Consider the following 26,018-nt stretch of genomic DNA (forward strand, 5'->3'; position numbering starts at 1 on the left):
TAAGGTCTCCACAGGCAGCCCCATCAAGGTCTCCACAGGCAGCCCCATCAAGGTCTCCATAGGCAGCCCCACTAAGGTCTCCATAGGCAGCCCCACTAAGGTCTCCATAGAAGTTCCCATAAAGCCATCAACAATCACAGGAGCTTCCCCACCTGTGCAGAAGGTACTGACAATCTGATAAGTTGCCGTATCCAGGAAAAGGCGATTACAGAGACTTGGTAGGAAACTGATGCTTAGTCCTCAGAGGAACAGTAGTCCAAAGTCATGCTACAAATGCTCTTGGGGAGGGATTGGAAGATGGCTCAGTGAATAAAAGCAGACTGACCAGGATTCACTTCCCCAGCATCTAGGCCAAAAAGCCAGGCATGGAGGTACCTGTGTGTCATCCTAATTATGGGGAGGTGGAGACAAGCAGACCCTTAGAACCCTACAGTCAGCCAGCCAGCCTACCCAAGTAAGTGAGTTCTAGCTGCAAACAAAGAAAGTGGACTCAGAACTACATGCAGAGAGAATCTCACAGGGCCATAATCCTAAACAAAGAACCTCAGGAGAGTAAGAACAACTGAGTGATAGACAGAAAGGGTTTTCTCCAGGAAGAGAGCCCCTAATTGGTTATATAGTAGCAACTGGCCAGCTCTGAAATTATATACATACAAGTAACATTACATAGACTGAACAGGGTGTGTGTGTGAGAGTGTGTGTGTGTGTATATGTGTGTGTGTGTGTGTGTGTGTGTGTGTACAAAAGAGGCAAGAGGTCATGAATTTGAGAGACCAAAAAGGCAGGGTGCAGGATAGGGGTGGAATGAGGAAAGAGAAAAGGAAGAAATTATGTAATCATATTTTAATTAAAAAAAAAACTGGAAAGGCTGAAGAGAAGGCACAGCATTTAAGACCACTTGTTGCTGTTCCAAAGGACATGAGTTCAGTTCCCTAGCACTCATGATAGGGGGTTTATAATTGCCTAAGACTCCAGCTCCAGAGTATACGACACACTGTTCTGATTTTCATGGACACATGTACACACACATAAATAAGTAATAAAATCATATACGTATATACTCCATACATATATGCACATGCATTCAGACATTAAAAACCATATATGTACACACACATATGCACAGAAAGAAAGAAAGAAAGAAAGAAAGAAAGAAAGAAAGAAAGAAAGAAAGAAAGAAAGAAAGAGAGAAAGGAAGGAAGGAAGGAAAGAAGGAAGAAAGAAAGAAAGAAAAGAAAGAAAGAAAAGAAAGAAAGAAAATAGCACTAACTACTTCTTCAGAAAACTCTAAGAGCCTTGGTCCGCCCATCTTACCCTCCCTTCTCTCCCACAGGCTGCAGAGGATCCACACAAAGCACTCTGCCGTACTGAAGCTCAAGCTCTTTGAGGGCACAGTGTCTTATACAATGTTGACTCTGCTTCCAACCCCAAAGCAGCTATTTCCTCAGCACATAAGACCTGTCCTAGTGGTCTAAAGACCCACATTATTATGCTTACACCACACAAGGATATATGTTAGCGTTCAGTTTAATGCCATTTCCTATTTCTACTTACTGTTTGACTTATTTGATGCAAATATTGTTATCATTGAACAAAACTGTAAAGCCAGAAAAATCGAGTATTATATCCATTGCTTTCTATTTATCTTAACAGGAAGTCCCTTAAACACAGTAAGTACTAAATAAAGACGTAACAGCAACAATGGTCTGAAATGTGCAGGAATAAGCATAACAATTTAGGATGCTTTTGAAAGATAAGCGGTAAGTACATGATGAATGAAAGAAGTGATAAGGTAACAGCACCATTTGCTCTCAGAGAGCAGCTCCCCCCCAACCCTATTATCAGTAGGCACAGTCTTCAGCCACACATTCGCATCTAAGACTACTTCAACTGAAGTCAGCCCTGAACCAGGGGAAAGAAGACATGCAGTTCTAGGCACTTCTCACTTTGATCACGAAAAATAAAAGCCCTTCCATCAAATTTAAACTATTTCTTTTAGCCCAAATTCCACCAAATACTCATCCCTAGCTCTTAGGCAACAGTATAAAGATAAATACGAATAACTCTCCATGTTTGTAACGTCATGCCGAATACTTGTAACACCGCGTTCATGATCTTTACAAGGAACAAAAACGATGATAAAATGAGTTGTCCATGTGCATTCCTCCTTCAGTTGAAGTCTAAGGAGACACTGCCCTCCTGCTTTGGCTCACACAGTGTTACAGACAGTCATGATGCTTGTGAAACACCCCCCACCAGACTCAAGGCTGTGAATCATAGGTCCTTGGCTTGTGGCCATTCCATTTTGGGAGGGGGAGGGTTATGGAAAATTTAGAAACTGGAGTCTATCTGTCAGAAGCAAATATGAAAGGTGGAGTGTAGGAAGCAAGGTCTCACACTGCCTTGTTGCCTGTTTTTTCCTGCCTCTATATCCACCTAGACTGTCAGCAAAACCCTTACATCCTGCCCCCACAGTGAAAGGCATCCCATGACCTCCAGCATACCTTCCTCACCAAAACCAACTGGACCTTGAAACTCCTAGCCAACATAATTCCCACATCCCTTCTACTACGTGGTAAGAATTAGTCACTGGAGGAGAGAAACAGCTAACACAGAGCCTGCTGCGAAGCACAATAGACTACAAATGGCTTCTACTCAGAATCTAGCTGGATGGGGCCACCTCAAAAAGTCAATTCGCATTCCAAATCTCAGGAGGTGGTGGTGGTGGTGGTGGTGGTGGTGGTGGTGGTTAAATAAGGAAAACAGAATCTACTGGAGTTAGTTATCTTTAGGATTGAGATCCATATAGCTACACGATGTATATTTAGGCAGATTTTTTTTCTAAGAGCAGCTGGTCACTGTTTGTAATTTAGCATCTGCAGCAATCTTACAGATCCTCAACAATAAGAGATGGATCTATTTAAGGCCTGGAGTGACAACTCAGAGGTTAAGAACACTGGCTGCTCTTCAAGCAAACTTGGGTTTGATTCCCAGCACCCACATGATAATCACAACCGGCTGTAACTCAAGCTCTAGAGGATCTAGCTACAACATCTGTGCCCCCTCCTGGCTTCTATTATCAGTGCTTATGAAGTACCCATTTGGTGTCTTGTTACCTCTGTGCTCCGAGGAGCTCTGGACAAGTTCTGATTTTGTAGAATTTAGTATTGTTTTTCTTTAATTCATTTAATTTAGAGATGGTGATCTCACAGTTGCCAGACTACTGAATTTGATTTATTTTCCCGTAAAACCCCAAATCTGACAACTCCTCCAGAAGACCATAGTGTGCTGCCATTTTTCTCTCTTTCTTCTTTCCCTCCTGTGCCCCTCTCCTGATGAAATCTAAAGATGTACTGTTTTATAAATAAAGCACACCATTTACTTAATAAACCCAACTCTGCTCTATCCAATAAATAAGGAAATAGAATCTGAGACCTGGTACTCTCACCTAATTCAGCCTTTTAAAAAGACAGGGTAATTTAATTTTACTTAACAATGACCCTACAATTACTTTCATTTCCATCTGGCCTAGCACTTCCCCAGGAACTCCATAGCTGCTACTTCTATTAACATTAAAATGATGGTAGAACATGCTTTAATTTTCTGTTCAAAGTGGATAGTGTATAAAATACTATGAGTCCAATATTGATAGGAAGTAATTTTAAGATTCAGACATCCTTGAAATCTTCAGCAAGATTTTCCTTCCTTAGTACTGTACAAGGAAGTGGGTGCTGCCTTCTACACAACATCCTGGCAGCTGCCTGATGTCTTGTGAGGCCTGAGATGCTTCACATGGCACCAGTCATGTTGATATGAATATGTCAAAATTAAGTATAAATGGAAGAAATCCAGGAGTATCTGAAGGGTGTGGAGAAAATTAAAGGTCAGATTTAATAGACATCATTGGTAATGGAAGCCCCAAGACAGCAAAGGCACAGGGTCCCACAAGGGCCTAACAAGCCAAATCACACATCTTTTAATGCTAAGCCTGCTCTGTAATGGAAAGACCAGCCCAAACAACCACCAGAGGCACTAAGCTCCACATGAACCTGAAAACCAATAGGGCTGGTAAGCATGATGGTCTGAGGTCAATGTTGAAACACAAAGATGTCCCTTGACCTCCACATGTAACAGAAACATACATACATACATACATACACACACACACACACACACACACACACACACACCATACAAACACACACTGAAATAATAATGAATTAAATAAATTAAGAAAATTAATAAACGGTTCATAAGCATACTTTATATTTAAATAAAATCATAAAAACTCAAAAGAAAAAAATAGGAATATCCTGTCCACACACGGCTCTATAAATAGTAAGTATTAGACATGTGCTAGCTATTGCTGTCTGTATTTCTGAAGTATTTGTATCTGTATTCGACTCACACATGAGCTTTAACATGAGGAAAACAGCAGCAAGTCTTCATTACACTCAGGGTTCTGTGTTACTAAGTATAAATGGTAGCAGGCAGGCGATGACGCTGATGTTCCCTAAAACAGCTACCTTATTTTAATGTTGTAAATTGTGTGTCATTTCACGTCTTCAGTTTTGTTTGCTCAGAATTTCACACACAAACAAGACATAAATACACTTAAGAAAAAAATTTGCTGGAAATAAAGGTAGTACCAACACTGAGCAAATGTAAACAAATATGGTAAGCACACCTACACAGAATCAGTACAGGCTATTTTTATCTCAAAACCCCAAAACCACCATGGCATTTTTATGGCTTATGGCTGAAGAGAACCTTTCAAACCAAAATGTCCCCAGTTTGAGCAGTAAGTCACTTCACGATTGATAAAAGATGATAATATAATACCAATATGTTGGCACCATCAAACTTAGAAACTTCATTGGACTGGCCCTTCCTGGTTATGAATTCATAAAAGTTTCACTTTATTAAAAGGATAGGATTCCAATGGACTACAGTATTTATATGTATTTTTTCTCATTTGTATTACCTGTGGATATCATTCCTATATTCCTTTGTATATTTCTATACGGATGGTGATCCAGATTGTAAACTTCCTCAAGCTAGGGGTTATAATTTTTTATGATTAAATATGAATCAAATATATTTCAAAAAGCAACAAAAAAGTGAAGATAAATGCCCAACAATAGGACACACAAATTGTACCTGAGAAACCAAATTCTCAATTTTTCAACAGATAAAAGGCATGATCAAAAATCATCAGGGAAGTTGCCAGTAGAAAGCCATGAGGAACACATTCGACACAAGGGATAGGGATTTCCAAGTACTGGGGAAGGGACTTGTAAAAAAAGGGAAGGCCAATCTTCTAATGCCACAAAATGAGGAATTGTGGGTAAATTCCTGGTGGATTTCTTAGAAAAACAGTTTAATATCTGTTTACCAAAATGAGACTGTTCTTAATTCTTACATCTTCACATTTTAAGTGCAAAGTTAGCTCTGAAGCAACATTTGCTAAACCAGTAAGCTTTTCCAATTATATACACAATGCAAAACTCATTTATTGGTGAATGTGAACACTAGTGAGCTGGTAACAGGCGCTGTGCTACCTGCTGTTCACCATATTAGCTGTACTATGGTATATCTGTAAGTATGGAGTTTCAATTAGCAGGGTCTATGGAACACTAGAGCTGACATTGAACTACCACGAAACAGTCCAAGTTCTGTGGAGAGCTACTATCACTGACATCCCTCACCTCTAGTAACATAAAGGTCTCATTCTTTCTAACAGTTTTAAGCCTGAGCCTGTAAGCCATAGCTTCTCAATGAGGGCTTGGAATGAGAGGGTTGTGGGAGCACTGGGTCAATGTAAAGTCACAGAGAGCTACCTATGTACCTATGAAGAGAGAAGCCAAAAAGTCTCCTCTCAGAAAAGGCATCACAGATGGCCAACCATGCAGAGCAACACTGATCACAAAGTATTATTACTATTTCTTTCTCTGTCTACTCTGCAAACCTCTCTCTTTTTTCAATTGTGCCCAATGCCACAAAATTATTAAAACATGATACATTTCTAACAAATCATAGTAAGTAGCTATGTTGGGAATCTAACCTAATAATTCTTGGATTCAGTGACATATGAAGTCTACCTGGACTATTGTTCTAGGTCCTTTCAGCAGTTACCAGACATTCTTTGAAATCTTCATTTATGTATCCTCATATGCTGCATCTTAAAACATCACTTCTTTGTCAACATTTTTACCTAGAAGCAGCCTAAGCTATATACCAACATAGAACTTCCTGCCATAACTTTACAATCTAATAAAAGTTGTTTATTGTACATGTGTTCATGTATTAGTGTGTAAATGTAACCTTTCACTATTAGATTGTACTTCCAAACAAGCGAGGTTGTTCCTTACTGTATTAGAGTTTTATTGCTATGAAGAAACACCATGACCAAGGCAACTTTTATAAAGGAAAATATTGAATTGGGGCTGGCTTACAATTCAGAAGTTGAGTCCATTATCATGTAGAGGAAAGCATGGGAGCATCCAGACTGCAAACTGAGCAGTGCTCTACATCTTGATCTACAGGCAGCAAGGAGAGACTATGTGTCACTCTGGGAGTGGCTGGATCAAATCAAAACCCGCCTCCATTGTGACACACTTCCTCCAACAAAGCTACACCTATTCCAGTAAGGCCATACCCTCCTAATACTGGCACTTGTTGTGAAGCCAAGCATTCACACAGCATGATTCTATGGGGGCCATACTTATTCAAACCACTACAGTTACCAACCTTGTTTCTGCAACTTCATACACAAGCTCTTTAAATAAACTAAACAATTGTTGAAGACAACAGTACCAAGCTTTGAAGCTGATGCAAAAGAAAAGATAGTTCTTCGGGGCAATTTGCTTATGACAGATCTCAAACTCATATGTGACCATATTCAAAATTCCATAAAAGTAAGGCATCTTCCCTGACAAAGAGGTAGGTACTTCTAGGATTTAAAACTTCTGTTTACAGATACCATTTCATATTCGAGATTATATAAAGTATAACATGACTAGTAGAGTCCTTTAGGAGTAAATGAGGCTTTGGGGTGAAGACCTCACCAACTTGTTCCTAATGAGTATTCACAACTAGTATCTCCTAATCACTCGATCAGACTTCCACACGGGCTCAGGACTGATGGTTAAAGTTGGCTTCATCTACTGAAACTGCTTTAGAAAGTGACTACATAAATGTATGCTTACAGGTACAGTACAATGATAGCTGTATTCCTGAAGGCCCAGTGGCGGCTTGGACTAAATCTCCTTTGTGATTTGGTTTCCTGGATATAACACCAGGTTACCTTTTAACCTCCGGTCCTTTCTTATACTATAATGAAGTTTTATGCACTGGAGTCACTTGAGCTCATCAAGAGGAATGTGCAACAGGATGTGACAAGGTTGAGTACAGTGCTGCTCGGCATTGTGGATCCTAAAGGAGTAATCACTACTTCTACTGCTACAGGGAGCTTATGAACAAACAGCCATTTTCTTGTGTGTTTGTTTGTCTGTTTGTTGAAAACAAGAAGTTTCAAGTTTTTCAGACAGGCAGGATTAACTCCAGTGAAGCTGAAGAAAACTAGGTGTAGAAGGGGCCAGCAAGAGCTGTCAGGGAAGTGATCTCAGAAGAGATGTAACAGTAGACTACTGAGTAAGTGCATGAAAATGCTAGGTAGGATAGGCTGGGGAGAGAATCCCAGAAGGCTTCCGCATGTGCTTAGATATGTTTTGTCTCTGGTCCAGTTCTCTTCTCATGGTAGTGGCCTCTGCCTCAGTGCTGACATCTGACACCATGTTCTTCTTTTATAGGTAATGTGAACACAAGTCACTACAATCATTGTCCTGATATGTGGGGGGAACAAAGTCACTATACAATATGGTTTGTTTGTTTGATTTTGTGGTTTTTCGAGACAGGGCTTCTCTGTATAGCCCTGGCTGTCCTGAAACTTACTCTGTAGACCAGGCTGTCCTCGAACTCAGAAATCCGCCTGCCTCTGCCTCCCAAGTGCTGCGATTAAAGGCGTGCGCCACCACCGCCCAGCAACAATATGCTTAAGTTAGTTAGATCACTGCCATTTTCTTGGAACTTTCCCCCCACATTGTTTTAAGAGGACTCTTACTATCCAGGCTCAGGTAATCCTTCTTACTAAGCTGGGTCTCTGGGGAGGCTAAAACTACACGCCAGTGCCACCAAATCCAACAGGAAAAGCTTTTATAAAAATAAATGCGATATCATTTGTCTTGTTTTCCAATGAAACTGTATTATGCAAAACCAAATTTTGGACTTTAAAAGTAGTGGGAAAATGTGGAACTTCATCCCTGAGCTTTGGGGAGGGAGCAGAACATCTCAGAAAGGAAGGTCTAGGTTGCCATGGCATTTTCAGTCAGGTATTGTGATGTCCTATCAGTTAAAGGAATGGTAGCTTAGGGCCTCTGGCAGCTTTTCCTGCTTGGACCTTGTCTTACAATATTTCTTCATTTGTGTCTCACACTCTACAAAACCTAAGAAGTGAGAGGAAAAGAGAAGCCACCACACTAGTTTTCCTGAATACTGACTCTGAGGCCATTGGAGAAGAAAACTACAACTCCCACTGGTCTCGAGACTGTGTTCTTTTCCAGCTGTGAAGTGGCTAAAAGCAGTTAACACACTCTTCAGCATCCTTGGGCCCTCATTATGTTTTGAGGCCACGCGGAACAAGCTAACCTCCTTCACTTTCTTTGGGAGGAATTCTGAACACTTGGAAAGTTTTGGCTTGATAAATGCATATAAAGATACCAGTCAGCTAAAACGCAAGAGTCTCCACTGGCATAAAGGTTCTTGCCTCTGGAATGTAGGTGGCCTACATACAACAGCAGCAAGCCACTTGGTCATTGAGTGACCAGAGGACTATAAAGCATCAGAGAGTAAGCCTGTTCTCTTGACTACTGGCTTGCCAAAGCAGTCTTACCATGATAAAAGAACAGTGGAAATGATGAGAAAGACTCAGGTGGTGAAACAAGGGCAGAAGCAACACTGCGCATGGAAAAACCAAAACACTACTGTTCAGTACCTGAGAAAGAGAGGAAAGAAACTAAACAGCAAACACAGCGCACAGGCCAGGCCAGCGAGTGTAAGAACAGAATGTGTAGACTCTTCCCCAATGAAGGGCTGCCAAGAATTGTGCATGATGTCCCCACAGCACAGAGAAGACAGCAAGTAAAAAAGAGGGAAAAGGTGCAAATCAAAGACCACCAGGAACGAATGCTTCGAGGGAGGGAACTGATGGAGCAAAGACTCAAGGAACAACTGATGAGGAGTGACCAGAGCCAGCTCCCTTCACTTGAGGAGCTCGACCGAGTGAAAGAGGAGATGAAGGGTCCTGAAAGGGCGAATGCACACCCGCTTCTGCAGCTGCGCACCAAAAGTCTAATTAAGTTGGAGAGTCTTTTGGAGAAGTCTCAGGCAGGAGATGAAGGGGAAACACCTATAAAGCCTAATCAAAAGAAATGCCTGGCCCTGCCACCGTTTCTTGAGAAGTCATGTATGAAAAATCAAAGACCAGTAAAATTTCAGGGCCTTTTGTGGAAAAAAAATACTAGGAAATAAATAAAACCGTTTTAGAAGCACTGTGTCATTTGGAGAGATTGTGCAGTAATTCTGACACCCCATCTTGCTTATGAAAGAGCTAGGAGGGACAGAGATGGCTCAGTGGTTAAACACTTGCTGCTCTTGCAAAGAACCCAGGTTCAGTTCCCAGTACCCATGTGGTGGCTCACAACCATCTGTAACGCTTTCCAGTAGATATGATATCCTCTTCTGGACTCCACAGGCACAAAGTATACTAGTGCAAAAATGAAGGCAAAACACTCAAACACATAAAATAAATCTTTTCTTAAAATTTTTTGAAATGAATATTATTCTCCATATTCTGCTTTTCTTTTGAGATTTTTTTTAAAAACCAAAGCATAAAACATCCTTAATAGTCTCCTAAACTTAGAAATTATGTATTGTACGTTTATAGAACAACAAAAACAAAACAGTCAAGAAAAAAAAAAAGAGTATGTCTGTATAGGGATTCAAGAAAGTAGATACAATTTAAACCAAAGAATCAAAATGCACAAAATGCTTTAAGAACAAAGAAGATTTTTTTACTCAAAGTCTTAAGTTGAAAACAAATCCTATGAAATAGTCTTTAAAATGTAAATAATGTGATTTTAATATGAATGTATTTCAGGTTCATTTCAAATAACCAAATTCTTACAAGGCAAGCCTCAAAAAGGCTCATGAGCTAATCATATTCATTTGGACAATTTTACAAAAGAAACAGGGGTGTTGGACAGAGCAAATAGGAGAGAAGCAGTGGGTTCTGGAGTGGAGGGTAGGGTGGGTAGGAGAGGAGGATCCACTACTGGGGTGGTGGGTGGGGCAGGTGGCAGAGGAGGAGTGGCTACTGGGGTGATGGGTGGGGTAGGTAGCACAGGAGGAATGGCTACTGGGGTGGTGGGCTGGTAATTAGGAAGGGAGCAGTGGCTATTTGTCAGAAGAGGCAAAGGAATATTTGGTATCAAGCCGCAAGCAAAGGACCACCCAAAGACACAGTCCCTGGTGAAGCTGAGCGATCAAAGGAGAACTCATCAGCACCAACAAAAACAATTCTCTTCCCGAATTTATTTACAAAATAAACCAAAAACCATACTTTCTGAGGCCAGTTTCTGCAGATGAATACTACAATGACATTTTGATTAGAAAACCATTAAGTAGTAAACCCTTGTTTCTTCATATCTCACACTACAGGAAACACAAATGGCCACATTTAGCATGTAGGGGATTGGAAATATTTTTGAAAAAATTACCACAGAAAAATATCACAGCAAAAATTTAAACTTTTTAACAGGCCTCCTCTGCAGCACTAGGCCAAGAATTCCCCACATCATGCGGCCCTTTGGCCTCACTTCCTCACTACTGTTCTGCGTGAGACACTGGGAAAGTTGTAGAAGTTTTCATCAAAGAACTGTTCTTGTTTTAAAGAACTTAACCTCTTTCGTGGAACAAATGGAATAGAGTTCTTCAATGAGGAGTCAAAGTTTTAATACATACTGAAACTCTGCAAATACTATATATAGTATGAGGTATTTCCTCAAAATGAGACAAGAGACTGAAAATCAATGGAATAAAAAGAATCTTGCAGACGTCTTGAAAAATAGTTAAGCTCCAGGAACAGTTTGGGATAGGGCATTTTAAATACAATAGAGTTCAGAATTCTAATTTCTCCCAAAGATATCAAATGAGTTGAATGCAAAGCTCCTCAAAGCAAAACACAGTGAAAGCCTTTAAGTCCAACCCTTCACTTTCACGAGTGCTTATGTATTTAGCTTCTACAATCTTCTGCTGAACTCTGTGAGGGGAAAACTATGTAAGGATTTCTGGTCTTTCATTTGGACCACTGGACTGACTAGGATTAGATCTTCAAGAAAGAATAAAAACAGATCTGAAACATCTAGTCTAGGTTAAGATTTAAAAAGAAGATACCCATACTGATGTTCTGATCATCTGATAAAGAACTGACATAAAAATGCCTAAACAGTCCTTACAAGTCCTTTCAATTGAGAATGAAAATAAACTGTTACTAATAGAAACAGGCAGAGTTCAGGAAAATAAAACAAAACAAACAAATAAATAAAAAAACCAAGCAGGAATAGCTCATAAGCCCAAGGTGTCATTAGAAGAGCTTCTGACGGGGTCTAGTCTGCTGGGACATACCTTTAGTCCTCGCACTTGAAGCCATTGGTCCTAGGGGAGGCAGGCAGAGCTCTGTGGATTTGAAACTAGCCTAGGCGACACGCTCTGGGGTACACAGTGCTGGATAGTGAGACTTTCTCTCAGAAGAAAAAATGTGCAGATGGCAAAGACATATATGAAAACATAGTCAGCAAGTGCAATTAAGGAACTGAAAATGAAAATAAACTGTTACTAATTACCATTAAGGCACAAGAAAATGACCAAATCCTGTCATTTGTAGCAACATAAGGAAAACTGAAGATATTGAGTGTAATAAACCAGGCAGGGAAAAGACAAACCACTGCATGCTTTTACCTACATAGAATAGAATAGAATAGAAACAGGCTGAGTTCAGGAAAATAAAACAAACAAACAAAAAACAAGCAGAAAGAACAGTGGCTGGTATTGGCCAAAGAGGAAAACTCAGAGGGAAATAAGGAAAGGTTGGTTAAGAAGTGCAAACCCTGGCCAGACAGAACGGCTTGGGCTAATGCACAGTGGGGACTTATAGTTAACATACAGCGTTCTTCAATCCAGGTTTTGAATGTCCTTCCCAGAAGCAAGCAAGTTTTAAATGATAGATAACCTATGCACATATGAAAGATCTATATACAAAGTACTAAATGCACCCAAAAATGGACTGTGATACAGAAAAACAATTATCAATAAAAATTTACAATAATTTTAGTATGAACTTGAAAGAAAATTGAATGCAGCTACTGTACAATCTGACAGTCAAATTTCTTGGCATTTACCATTAGGAATACAAAACTTAAAAATGCCCTACAAGCCTACCTAGATGCCACTATAATGGAGGCCTTTCCTTGATTGATGTTCCCTCTTCAAAGATAAACACAGCTTGTGTCCTGCTGACAAAATCTAGGCAGGACACATGAAAATATGCTCAACTATATGACTTAAGCTATGAGACTCTGGCAAAGGTGTGTGGACATTACAAGAACTGACTGCTAAGAATTCAGAGGGGACCAAGTGGTTTATAGAGCAGGGATATCGATAAACCAATCAAACTGCATATACTACACTCTCATGGATAATCACTGGAGACACTTGTCTAAGCCCACTGAATGTGACCTCGAGTCTAACTCCTAATGTAAAGTCCGGCTTTAAATAATACTGATGAATGCTAGCTGACCAACTAACACTAGAGGAAAGGGCAAGGAAGCAATGGAGGATGAGGCGCAGGGGAAGAGCCTTTCTGCAACATAAAACTGGACTAACAACTAGAGTCGATAAAAGCAAAAGAAATGTGGGCATTAGTAATAAAAAGTTACCTATACTCAAATTTTACAACAAAAAAGTTTATCAAAAGTTTTATCAAAGCACAAAACTGTTAAGACCAGTTTAAAACTACTCCTGCCACTGCCTGTAGCAAAAACATGTAGTACACATGTCCAGAACCCATGATGTCACAGAAGAATAAGGTGTGAGGAAACAATTATCAAATTACTGAGTTTCTGAAATTGGCCTCCTCATATTTGATACCTGCATATCTTTAACATTATTTTCTGTACTTTCATGTTCACTAACTGTCCTGAGTAAAGGGATATCAAAAGAACAGAGATGTCCAAGAGAGCAACAAAACGGCTAAAAGGCCTCCCTGCTGGTCACTGCAAACCCAGCCCTGGTCCCTAGCTCAGTGCCTTCATTCACTGAAGCCTTTCCGCTTCCAGCAACAAACTTTCCTCACATCGTTTGCAGCCACTCACATGGGTGCTTTGTGCTCTGGTGATGGGAGAAGTTCAGGTTCTTAGTCTGGCTTTACAGAAACTGTCTCTGAGATACTGGCCTTGTGAAATGATCAAGGCTTACGTGGGGTGGGGTGGGGTGGGGGGATATAACTTAACACTACTACCACATTCTGATTATCCTAAGCAAAAGACTATAAAAAACAAAAATATGACTGTGGGAGCAATGCTTTAGAATAAGAGGAGGTAAACAAATCTAGACAACATCAAGAAATTAAATGAGATTGAGGAGCAGGAGAGATGGCTGAGCAGTTAGGAGCACTAGCTGCTCTTGCAGAGGACCTGAGTATGGTTCCCTGTACCTACACTGGGCCAATCACAACTGCCTACATGTAGTTCCAGCTCCAGGAAGATGTGCTATCTCTGACCTCTGTGGTCACCAGCACTCACACTCAGTCACACACACACACACTCTCTCTCACACACACACATACAGTCACACACACACTCACTCACACATACTCACACACAAAACACACACACACTTTGGAAATTAAATTATTTTTAATATAAAAATAAGTCTAAGTCTTTTTATAAGAAGCATGATACTATTAACTCAAGTTGGCATCCCACAGATAATTAAATTTTTTGCTCTAAATTATACTAATTGATTATTTTAATAAAATGTTCTTAATCAAATATTCATAATTTTTTCCTGAACCTTAAAAAGTTTTCTCTCATGAAAAAAGCAAAATTCTGTCAATACTCTTCTGGCTTGGTATTTCTAAAATGGTCAAATGGATGGTCCTGGGAATGAAAAGTACAAAGAATTTAACAACTTTGAGGTTACTGCTAATATCTACCAAAGTAGTCATGTCCTGCAGAGAATTAGACTACTATATATACAGGTGATCAGAAATAAAACTATATGCAAAATCTAAAATGCAAAAGTAACAACACTGGCTTTAGATACACAGACATCAGCAATGCTGAAGTTATGAGAAAACACATCTTCCTATCGTTGCATTGTATGGAAATTTCTGTTATGGCTAGGGTCAACCTTTTATGACTCAATACTATTTATTCTAAAACTAAGTCAAACACAGTAACTATAGTGATACTTGTGAAGAACCTTTAATGATTGTATTTTTCAAACTCGGCAGTTGAGATTCATTAAGGAACCAACACCCCCATTTATCTTCAAGATGAAGCATAGTGATAGGGATGCATTAGGGGGTAGAGGGCGTCCTCTCATGTGGGAGGCGATAGGATATAACCCGGCACTGTAGGAAAACAGGGAGAAGAATTATAAAAGCGTGTGGGTAATGGGGAAGGGGAACTAGAAAGGGACAGGAAAGGGTTTCAGTAACAGGGTCAGGAAAGGCAAGATCAGAGTGCAAATCTGTGCAGTTAGGAACAAGAGTTGCTCTTGGAAACCATAAAATCAAAATGAGAGAATGTTTATATATTCATAAGTAAGTATGTGTATTCCTTAATAGAAATGTTTTAAAAATGCATAGTGATGGATCAAGAACCAATTGGGGAAAAGGACCGTAGCATCAGAACCACCCCTACATCTCACCTTTTCTGCCCAACAAAATATATTTTCTGAGCGGGGGCTGGTAGAGCAGCCTGTTTCCAGAGCTTAAAGCAGGGTATCAAAAGCTACACACTACAAATGCACAATAATCAGGAAATTTTAGAGTCATAAATAATTTTACAAATTCAGTTACAAATTTGAAATTTATTTAAAACTGACAGTTTTTAAATGATTTTTTAAACTATTTTACGATTATATCATAATAAAATTATTCTGTAATATAAAGTTAAATATCAAGTCATTGCATCAAATTATTGCCTGTATATCTATCTCAAGGACCTAAGAGTATGTAACCCAAAAATACACAATGAAGAAATATAATATAATGCATGTATCTCTTAGAAAAATTCAGTACCTCATATGAGATTAGAAAGTAAGAATTTGATCTTCAAGATTATAAATATAGAATTTAAAGTAAAGTAAACTCATAGATGACACAATTTTAACCTACATCAAAGATACATTAATTCTCAAGCTAATATGCTTTTGAGATTATTTTATCTATTTAAGTCAAATTATCTTAAATTTAATAAGCACAATATGCTACACATACACACACACACACACATATATTATACATGTGTGTTACATGTTCCTTTGCCAGTTCATTCATTAGTGATCACTCCCATGAGGCAGGCAGGACAGCAGACACCCTTCAACCCCCAGCACTTACACGTGGGAGGCAGAAGCACACAGATCTCTGCGTTCAAGGCCAGTCTGATTTACATACTAGGATGCAGGCCAGCCAGGACTACATACATAATAAGACCCCATCTCAAAATTAATTAATTAATTAACTAACTAAATAACATAAAGACCATACAGAAATCAGTGGTATCATTTTGGTCTTTATATGGATTATGTTGATGTTTCTCAAATGACATGACTGCAAAACCAAGAAGATTCTATTAGCTCTACAATTTATAGTTATAGTTTGTTAAATTTATTAGTGACAAAAACACAGCTTTCAATCATTGTAAGTATTAACTATGCCCTTGCAAGGTACCATTTTTCAGGTGAGGTTTACAGATGTAATATTGGAAACTTGCAAGTTTTCAGTAATATTTCTTCTTATTTTTTTATTATATTTATTCTTATACACATTTGTGGGTTTTGTTTTAAATGAAATAGCAGATAAAGGCTCTTTGTAGTAGAATACTGGAAATCGGGAGGGAAGGTGGATATGGAATGAGGCTAAGTTATTGCACAAATAGTGGCCAAACAATTGTGAGATGTTGTAATGAGTGGCATAGAGAAAAGTGGCAGAAATGGAAGTGGCTGAAGAAAAGATGGTAAGGACCAGAACTTCTAGTCTGTGTTGGGAGATGGCTCAGTCAGGGAAGGGTTTGCCATGCAGTATGAAGACCTAAGTTGGGATATCCAGAACCTACAAACAGCCATGTGCCACAGTACATGCTTGTGCTGGGGAGGCAGAGGCAGGAGAATCCCTAGGACTTGCTGGGTAGTCAGGCTAAGAAAAATCTTAGCCTGACTGTAGCTTCAGGGTCAGTGAGAGATACTCTTAAAATAAGGAGAGGAGTGATTAAGAGAGGCATCCATAATTGACCTCTAGCTCTCACACAGACACACACATACACGTAAACACACATACAGATATACTCAGCAAAAAACAAATGGAAGAACTTGGCAGTTGTGCAGGTGGAGGTGAAGGGTATGTGTCTTAGCCACCTCGCTAGGCCTATGTAGTGCTGTAGGGACAGAGGAAGGAGGAACTTGCTTGGGTTTTCCCAATGTCTTGTGAAATTTTAGAGCCTTGACACTTGGCTCTGGGAAAATTACCATGTTTTGTTTTCACCATAAAATGAAAAACACTGCTGACCACTGGGAATCCATGATAAGCTCTTACGTAATGGTAACGACACTTATTGCAGGACAGAAAAACAATTCTATCAAATTAAAGCCATCATTTGAATTCTGCATAATGTTATGTTTCTTTTTTATGTATAAATATGTCTTGGCTTTATAATTTCACTATATTTACACGTTGTCTGGAGTTTCTATCTAGAAGACTAGCTAACAACTTGGGTTAGTGAGCCTGTAGCTAGGGAGTAAATTGAATTGTAGGACTGCTGTTGGTGTTGTACCAGACCTTGCCTCCTTGCTTACTAGTTTCTCACTAGTAGGACAATGATAATGACAGTCTTAACTGTGGAAGTGTTGGAGGAAGAGAAGAAGTATGAATTGGTTGAACTTGGCACCTGACATATGACAAGCATTTATACTCTGGCAAGGGGCTGGCACAGGGATGCTAACTGTGCTTTCTGCCAGTCAAAAGTAGACTTTAGGTTCAATGTTTTAATTTATCATGTGAGACAAAGGAAACCTGATGTTCTTTGGGTGGCAATAGTCCCCCGTTTTTAAAAATGGAGTAGGGGGTGCTTGTATAGCTTTACGATTTAGGCTACCATTCTAAAAATACTGTCCCGCAGCTGTTTAAAATTTATTTTTTTTAGACCATAGCACCACTGTTTGGTTGTTTCCAATTTCTCAGACCACAAATAGTAAAAGTGTACTCAGTCTACTGCAAACATAAATAGCAAATGCACGCTTCAGCACTTTTTAAAGGATATGGAAATTGGCAACAAAAACGCAGTTCATGTTGAAAATTTACGACAGCCTGCCATATTTCTTCAGAAATACAATCAGGTAGAAATTAGGAAGATCTCTACCAGCTGGGTGGTATTTTTATGTTTTTTCACTTATATTTTCGCTCGCTGAAAGACTTTCATTATGCAGCTCCTGGCACTTGATAAAATAGAGCAATGGTACCTTTGCTAAAGCCACAGTGTCTCTGGTTATGTTTAGCGTCACACAAACATCCTTCACCTTAGATATCCTTTCGCATCGGGCATTTAATTGGACATGCACTGAAAAGATGATCTCTTTCCAGCATAGTATACTTTCTGGATATCATTAACTGGCAGAAGTGTGGTTTTGAAACTTCACAAAAGTATATGCGTGTACGCCATTTCAACTATTAGATATTTGGTTCCATAAAAGGTATTGTGGAAATATGGAGAAAAGGCATGAATACAAAACAATTCAGACTAACCTGCTGTATACCTACAAACTAAAAGAAGGAAGCAAAACGGCAGGAAATACGTAAAAGCCCACAACATGAACTGTATGTCTCTTAACTGTTCTCAGTATGTAAGAAATAGCACAACCTCTGCCTGTAGGTTTCGAGAAAGAAAGAAAACATTCATGGTGTATAAGGTTGTTAAAATAAGTAATATTTAAAGTTAAATTCAACAAAGAAGAATAGTTTTACAGTAGGAATAAATATTTATAAGTCTATCTCTTACTCAATGTTAACATGTCTTCCTTTCCATAGGTAAACAAGAAATACTGAAAGATTTAAAACCCGTAGAATTTAATACTGAAGGAACAGACGATCAGATGATTAAATACCTGGAGAAAAAAATGGCACTTGGTAATTTTAGAGAATTTATTTATATACTTTGCTTTTCTTGAAAAAATAAATGAATAATTCAAAATCTGGTGATTTTGGGGTATGGTGTCCCATGCCTGGAGTAAAAGGATCATTTGAGCCTAGGATCTAGCCTGGGCAACATGAGAACCATTCTCAAGGACGAATAAAATTTAATGACAACAGTCTACACTTCAAGCTACTCATCTAAATGAGTTCAAAGGAAAGTCAACCTAATAAGCTATTTTAAGGGCCGCTGTGCATCATATGATTTTTAGCAATAGCGTTTCATAGATAAACATTTTTCACATTCACTATGTTCATGTTTTTTCACTGCCTGAGAGTATCTATGTCTTTTGAAACATACAAGATCAGTATACTACTACAGAAAATTTAAAATTTCAATTTGTGCAATGGATCAAAACAAAGATTAGCTGAATGAAAAAGACACCTAAAATGTTCTTGAGTAACTTGTAAAAAACTGAATTTATTGCTTTCTTAGCTCACTGAAAACAAGATTAAGACTGAGATCTGCAGGCATTGTGAGGCCCTTTTCAATACCGGCTGCGCAGTGGCCAATCTCCCATTAAACATGTGATTTTGCCAGATAATGTTGAATGTGCAAACTGGAACATGAACCTATAAATATCAGGTTAAATCTGGAAGAAAGTAGAAGGATCAGATTATACCATAGCTTAGGAAAGGTAGATGTATGTTTGTCTCATCCCTACCAGCACTGACTAAGAACACACAGCTACGAGTCTGGGTTAGTTTTACTGTATTCTGGATGCTGTATAGGTGACACAGGTTTGACAGTATGCCATGGCTGTGTCGCAGTTACACCGTTTGGTCTGTTCAATGATATGAGTAAGGTTAGCTTCTCAAACGGCTCATTATTGCTTTAAAATGCCATTTAATCATGTTTTCCTAAAAATAAGAATGGATCTAATCAATATGAAAAGTAGAAACAGAATAATATTTTTCAAAGGGATTTTTAAATGGGGATTTATGTTCTAGTGATGTAGTTTTCTCATGTGAAACAAGATCACTTTTACAAAATTGAATGTTATTTTATATTCAGAACAGCAGATAATAAAGAATGAAAGTATAAGTGTCTACTTCATTTGCTATAATCATAAGGTCTGAAATGGAAAGAAATACAGACTTCAACACTGGCAGCTAATGGAACATACAAACCTTGCAATTTAAAGTGAAAAAGCTCCCTCCTGATACTGTATAATCACTTTGGGTTAAAAAAAAATTTCCCCTTAAATTAACCATGAGGAAGAGAGAGAATGAAAACGCTGTCACTGCCAACACATTACAAGGACTTACTGAATATTTAACGTATGGAAACAAGTCTAGATTGGGAACTTGGGAATGGCCATACGGGAGTGAGCCATGCCTCATCTATGACAACCCACAGAGCCTGCATCTCTGAACGGAGGAGATGCATTGATCCTGGAAAGCTCCTGAGTGGTGAGCTGATTACAGGGTCTGACAGTTCCAGCCATAGTCTGTGAGTGATCTGAGAAAAGCCATCCCACCTGAAACTATGGCTCTGGTGACACCAGCATATTAATTATGACCATGCAGCAGGCACCTGTCCCTTTTGAGAGTGCACATTAACCTCCACCATCGCTGTTACCCTGAGCTCTAGACAACGGGAAAACAATCACATGGTCAGAGTTACAGAGAAATGTGAGGAAATTGCTAACAATAGACTGGTGACAACAGCTTCGCCCATTACAAATGCTATCAGTTTTACCACCTTTTAAATCCTAACAAGTAATTACACAGTACTCCTACTTAAAAAAGATATACTGATGTTTGAAGATAAGCTCTTTTAAATCAGAAGTGGAAATAAATTTGTTTTTTAAATTTTATTTAACTGAAGGTAGTGACCTATATTTATTTTAAAATATTTGTAAATGTTCTTGTTTAGCTGGATTAAATATCTATACATGATTAATAGCTACTTGCAATATAGTAAGTTTAATTTATTTTGCACCCTCTCCCCCAAAAATTACCATAATTTTAAACTACTTTTTCACAGCATTTGGGAGTTAAATTACATACAAGTAATGTAGTCTAAGACTTTTTCTGTCTGGTGACCTGAGGAATTAGCAATTAAAGTATGAATTTCCATGATCAGTTACATCTTCATTTTATGAAAAAATAATTTTTCATATTAAGATTGCTTCTTGGGCTTTTAATAGTAAAAAAAAAAAAATCACTACTTTGGGAGCAAAGATTATATATCACAAGGACTAGGGAAGGTACTAGCCTCCTTTTCTTGGATCCTAAGCAGGCCTGCCGTGAAGCCCTCCAGGGCTGGAGAGTGACAAAGCAGGCAGTTCAACCATGAGCTGATAACTGCAGGGGCTCAGGGGAGCATCCTTTCACTTTACTGAAACCACTGGTAACCCAGCAGAAGCTTCTGTTTCGCTGTGAATATTCTAACTTTAGCCATGATAGTCCTATCTTCTACCTGTCAGCAGCACCAGAAGCATTCATAACTCAGAAATGTTTTCCTTTTTGCAATACAGGATTTTGAACTCTAACTTTAAAAAAAAAAAATCAGTTAAAGGCTGTGTTTCTTTAAGGCCAGAGTCTTATTTATGGGAGTCTGTGGCTAAACTGAAAACAATTTTTCTGTTCCAAGGAAAGTCAGTCAATATGAGTCTGAAATGTACAAACTAGTGTCCATCCGCTGATAGAAACCTGTGGAAAGGGCCCCAAGAGCAATTTTATAACTCTCATCAATTAAATCAGAGACATAAAACTAAAAGCCAAACTAGAGAAAATAAAACATTTATAATTTTAGAAATTACAATGTATCATAAATGTAAACACTTGTACAGCATTACTTATTTAGGTCAGCAAATACTTGATAAAGCCAAAATATGTGACTATGGTAACAGATTTATGACGCCATGACCCACCCCATGAATAAACATGTAGAAATTCATCAGTGTTATTGCACAAAGTTTGTTCACTAAATGCTCATCTATAGTTTACTCATTTCTAAAATGTTAGCAATATTAAATAAAAGTTTAAAATTGGCATGTTTATTGAAAATAGGAATGAATTAATGAAAAATTAACCCACAACCAAAATATCTAATAATATAGCTATAGTATATAAATAAATATCACATAATCTTAAAATCATGTACTTATGCATGTAAAGTTAGTATAGCTACCTCACGTACATGCTAAGGGAACCTTCCAGGAATGTGCTTTGAGAAAACATCTAGCAGTCAAAATATGCTACACTTAACAGATGAGAAGAAACGCTAAAGAACACAGGCACAAAGCCGTAGGCAGCACGGTCCTGAGGTCCCTGCCCATGAAGGCCTACCTATCTTTGTACACATCAGAGCGACACAAGAATTCTTGACACAGGAAGATTAAAGAAAAAAAAAAAAAACAGCGTTCACTGCTATCATCTTTCAACCAAATTTGTAGCATTTCTATACTTGACTACCCCTAAACCTTCTAGGAAATTAATATAGTTGTAATAAATTATCATTCTCTTTTATGACCTATATTAAAAATAACAGGATGAAATGAACTATTGGTTTTACATAATCATGTATAAATATTCATATAAGTACAGAGATGAAAATTTCAATCTAAGAAAACTTGTTAAAATCCAAACTGTTCTGATTCTAAGTAGCACCTATATAAGAAAATAATTACACATCTACATCAGTCCTTATATTAATCTATTGAATTTTTCTTACTTAAATAATAGGTAACATAATCATATGTTATTAACCATAATCACATATTATTATACTTTATTGTAAAGTAACAGCTATTCTATAACTATCTTCTGCATTAAAAAACAAGACAGAAATTCTACAGCTAGCTATAAGAATTGGCAAGTGAAAATATTCTGAACTGAGTATTTTCAACTGAAACATGAGCCTTCCATTAATTGCTGGTTTGTTGTTCAGTAAGAAAAAGTGGCTTATTTCTTTCTCAATGAATAATGTCTCCTATTTAGATAAATACGGGAAGTCACACCACCAACAGAATGCGATTATCTATAATGAGAGTTAGTTACTCCATGTTCCCTTTTTAAACAATAAATTAACATATCAACACGCTATAACATTTGTATAAATATTAAAATACTACCTAGCAGAAAGTGAAAGGCATAATGGGGTTAATTTTAGAGTGTACACAGTCATTCCCCACAGACTTGAAACGCCCAGCATGGAATGGACTAGAATGAATGTATTGGACACATGATGTTACTTATTTTACAGGAAGTACAGAGAAGGACAGAGAGAGCTTCTAGCCAAATCTTCATTTACATCTAACATTTGTGGACGCCGCTGTAATTGAAAGACCGTTTCCAAACAGATAGCTGCAGACTACAGTTTCCTTTAAAATAATATGCCTTCACATCTGCTCCAACAAAAACAATCGTGTCCTTAAGCTTTACCAAAATGCCTTATGCTTACTTTGTAAAATATTACCACTTTGTTTTGCTTTAATTTACAATTAGTTAAACTAATAAAATGTTCAAATTTCCAAACTATGTTAACTTGTTAGAAAGCAGTAGAATGGTGCTTAACCAACATTTTACATCAGTGACTTTCCAAGCTTCCAAATTTCTCTAGCATTTAACTTACCTTCATGTAACTTCCAAGAATGATACAAATCATATAAGTGTTCAATTACAAATTTGATTTTACCTTCTCCCAAAAGAGAATCAATTTTACAAATCAAGCTGTCATAATCAATGCTAACAGTTTTTACTTTTTCTCGCTTTTTGGGCCTATACAATAATTAGAAATTAAATATAAGACAACTAATATGCTATTAAGTCATGATATATCATAGCAATATCTAATTGGTAAGGATTCATTTCTTGAAACTTGTATAAAAGAATGCAAGCATGTTAAGAGTACAGATAACTATGAAATAAATTTAAAAAGGTTTTAAATCCATTATTTTTAAAATATTAAGAGAATTAAAATACAGAGAAAAGGAAAACAATAGAGGCCTTCATACTTCCTAGTGAAATATTTTAAAAGCTGACACTGACAACGTAACTTTAATCTACTATTTATCTGGCAGTAAATTCAAAACCATTAATAAAGTTAATGGAAACTTAATCACATTGGTTTTATTCAAAGATGTTTTTGTACTGAACAGTCAAATGTCCCATTTAGAAAGACTGCCTAAATAATTTTATTCATAAACTTTTCCTATAGCTAAAACTATAAAAATGTACAATATCACTACTCCTCAAAAAGACCCCTACCTTGAGACAGCCTTGTCATTTAGTGTGGAATACTGACTAAGGTGAGGGAAGGAATCTCCATTCAAAGCAATTCACCAATGCATGTGACGAGTTTTACTTTTCTCTTGAGTTTCAGGTACATGAATTCATCATTTTGAAAGAAAATGCAATACAAGTTGGAGAAATCTCAACATTTATGAATAACAGCCCCCCTATGTTGTATCTACTAATAACAAAACATATCATACACAACAATAAGGTCCTACTGATAGCAGACTCCACAAAGGAAGTCTTGTCTGGTGGTTTGGAGAAATATTACAAAAATGATTTAAAGCACCAGTCAAAAAGCCCGTGAGAGGATATGAAGATGGGGGCAGAAGGTGACAATGACGTAGATGTCAAAACAACACAGGAAAAGACAGGAAGGAGCCCGATACTCGAACCTAACAGACATCAACCCCCGTCTCAGCCTCTCTCCCCTAGCTGTGCTGCTGCCGCTGCTGCTGCTGCTGCTCTCATCCATCCTCATTCTCTCCTTCTCTGAACTCAAGTACACCTTTCTGAAAGATGTCCTTCATTATCCCTCTAAAATAGTTCTCAAGCACAAGGCTTTTATAGGGATCTTAAGGTGATTTCATTTTTAACTTTATTTCAAACTGTGGCTTTCTTTAATAAACTGCAAGTTCCATGGGGAAGGAATTTTAAAATCACTCTTAAATCTACTAGTCCTGAAACTTGAGACAAAAGTCTAAAAGAATAAGTATTTACTGACAGCTAAGGCAAAAAAACAGAGAAGAAGATATAAAGCCCCAGGTGAGCAGGCATTCAGATGACTGATGGGGTCATCATAAATGTAGTAGCACACAAAGTTTCCTGATGTCTGGGGACACGCCTACCTCACATTCCCTCTATCCTTGCTTCACTCTTCTCTTAGGGGATTTTACATACTGACTCTCACAAGACACTCAAACATTGAAAGGGGAAAAGGTTTAAAAGCCAGTCTGCTGAGTCAGGTCCAAACCTTGAGGGACTCACTTAGACTGTCCTGTCCTGTCTTCTTGTTGGCGTGGCTGACACCCATCTAATAGAAAGTACCCCAGCCACCCAGGCTGAGCTAAAAGCACCAAGGGCCACTCCTGGTTCTCACATCCCGCCAATCATGTGTGCTGGTGATTCTCTCTTCCTCCTCCTATCTGTTCTCACTGCTGCCAGCTTAAATGAAGGGCTTCGTTAGTTCCTGGAATTAAGCAGCTTCTTAAAGCTTGATTCCAGTAACTCCTTGAAATACCCACATACTGGATTCATATTTCTCAGAGTCCTGTCGTTTCATCAATAATAAAAAACTGGTGATGGATTGTGGTTTCATATCCTAACAAAACCTAACAAAAGTCCCTCACTGAAAAAAAAAAAAACAACACTTCCTCTAGAACACAGCGGTTCTCAACCTGTGGGCCATGATACTTTGAGGTATTGAACAACTTTTTCTTTTCACAAGGGTCACTTAAGGCCATCAGAAAACACAGATATTTATATTATGGTTCATAAGAGTAGCAAAACTATAGTTATAAAGTACCGACAAAATAAATTTTATGCTTGGGAGTTACTCTAATATGAAGAACTGTATTAAAGGGTCAGGGCATTAGGAAGGTTGAGAACCACTGCTCTAGAACCTGCCCAAACCATAGACTCAACAGACTGACTTCCTGTTCTCTTTGATCAAGTTCATCTGCTTCCCTAAAATACACATGCACTCACGCAGCATGTGCTGTCCTCTTTATACACAGTCCTAAAGTTGTGTGGCCTAAGAATGGAAGCACATTACTTACGTTCCAGGAAGGAGTTTTAGGTCTTCCTCCATTTCTGTAGTCTGTATGTCCACTACAGAAGGTGGCACCTACAATGTGACTTTATAGATGGACAGTAAGCAAGGTACTCAAGGTGACAGTCAGCTGGTAGTGCTGATGGTAATTCATGTCACCTCCCAGCTTTTTCTCACAGTCCAGCTATCTTCACAGGGGCCATGTTAGCACAACCGTGAGAGAGAATTCGACACACAAATGTGATTGAGTAAAATTAATATTCCATTATGTTAAGTTTTAGCTATTTGTGTTCCTGCTAGCTCAAGAGGCCCTCATTTAATAATCATTTTCTGGGATCCTGCCATGTGCTGAAAGCATCTGCTTTAACAGGGGCGGTAGATGAGTCCACATGAATAGTTAAATCCATAACAGATACCATG

General features: G+C 38.2%; 2 protein-coding genes across 4 annotated transcripts in view; one reads left to right on the forward strand and one right to left on the reverse strand.

Annotated features, from left to right (window-relative positions):
- Positions 1-26,018, reverse strand: part of Supt3h (SPT3 homolog, SAGA and STAGA complex component) — a 318,914-nt gene that overhangs the window by 207,333 nt on the left and 85,563 nt on the right. Inside the window, exon 1 of one of the 3 annotated variants that reach the window (XM_028766549.1) lies at positions 11,743-11,761. The exons of the other annotated variants lie outside the window; for them this stretch is intronic. The gene's annotated coding sequence lies outside the window, so the exon portion shown is untranslated. Of the gene's footprint in view, positions 1-11,742; positions 11,762-26,018 lie in introns of those variants that run through there. 3 annotated transcript variants of the gene reach the window in all.
- On the forward strand, positions 9,022-9,547 carry LOC114620473 (putative uncharacterized protein ZNRD1-AS1). The gene is given in 2 exon segments (XM_028766550.1): positions 9,022-9,507; positions 9,509-9,547. Coding segments are annotated over 2 exon segments (525 nt in total).

This window comes from Grammomys surdaster, unplaced genomic scaffold (assembly GCF_004785775.1).
Source record: "Grammomys surdaster isolate TR1022 unplaced genomic scaffold, NIH_TR_1.0 169, whole genome shotgun sequence".
In the NCBI taxonomy this organism is placed as follows: Eukaryota; Metazoa; Chordata; class Mammalia; order Rodentia; family Muridae; genus Grammomys; species Grammomys surdaster.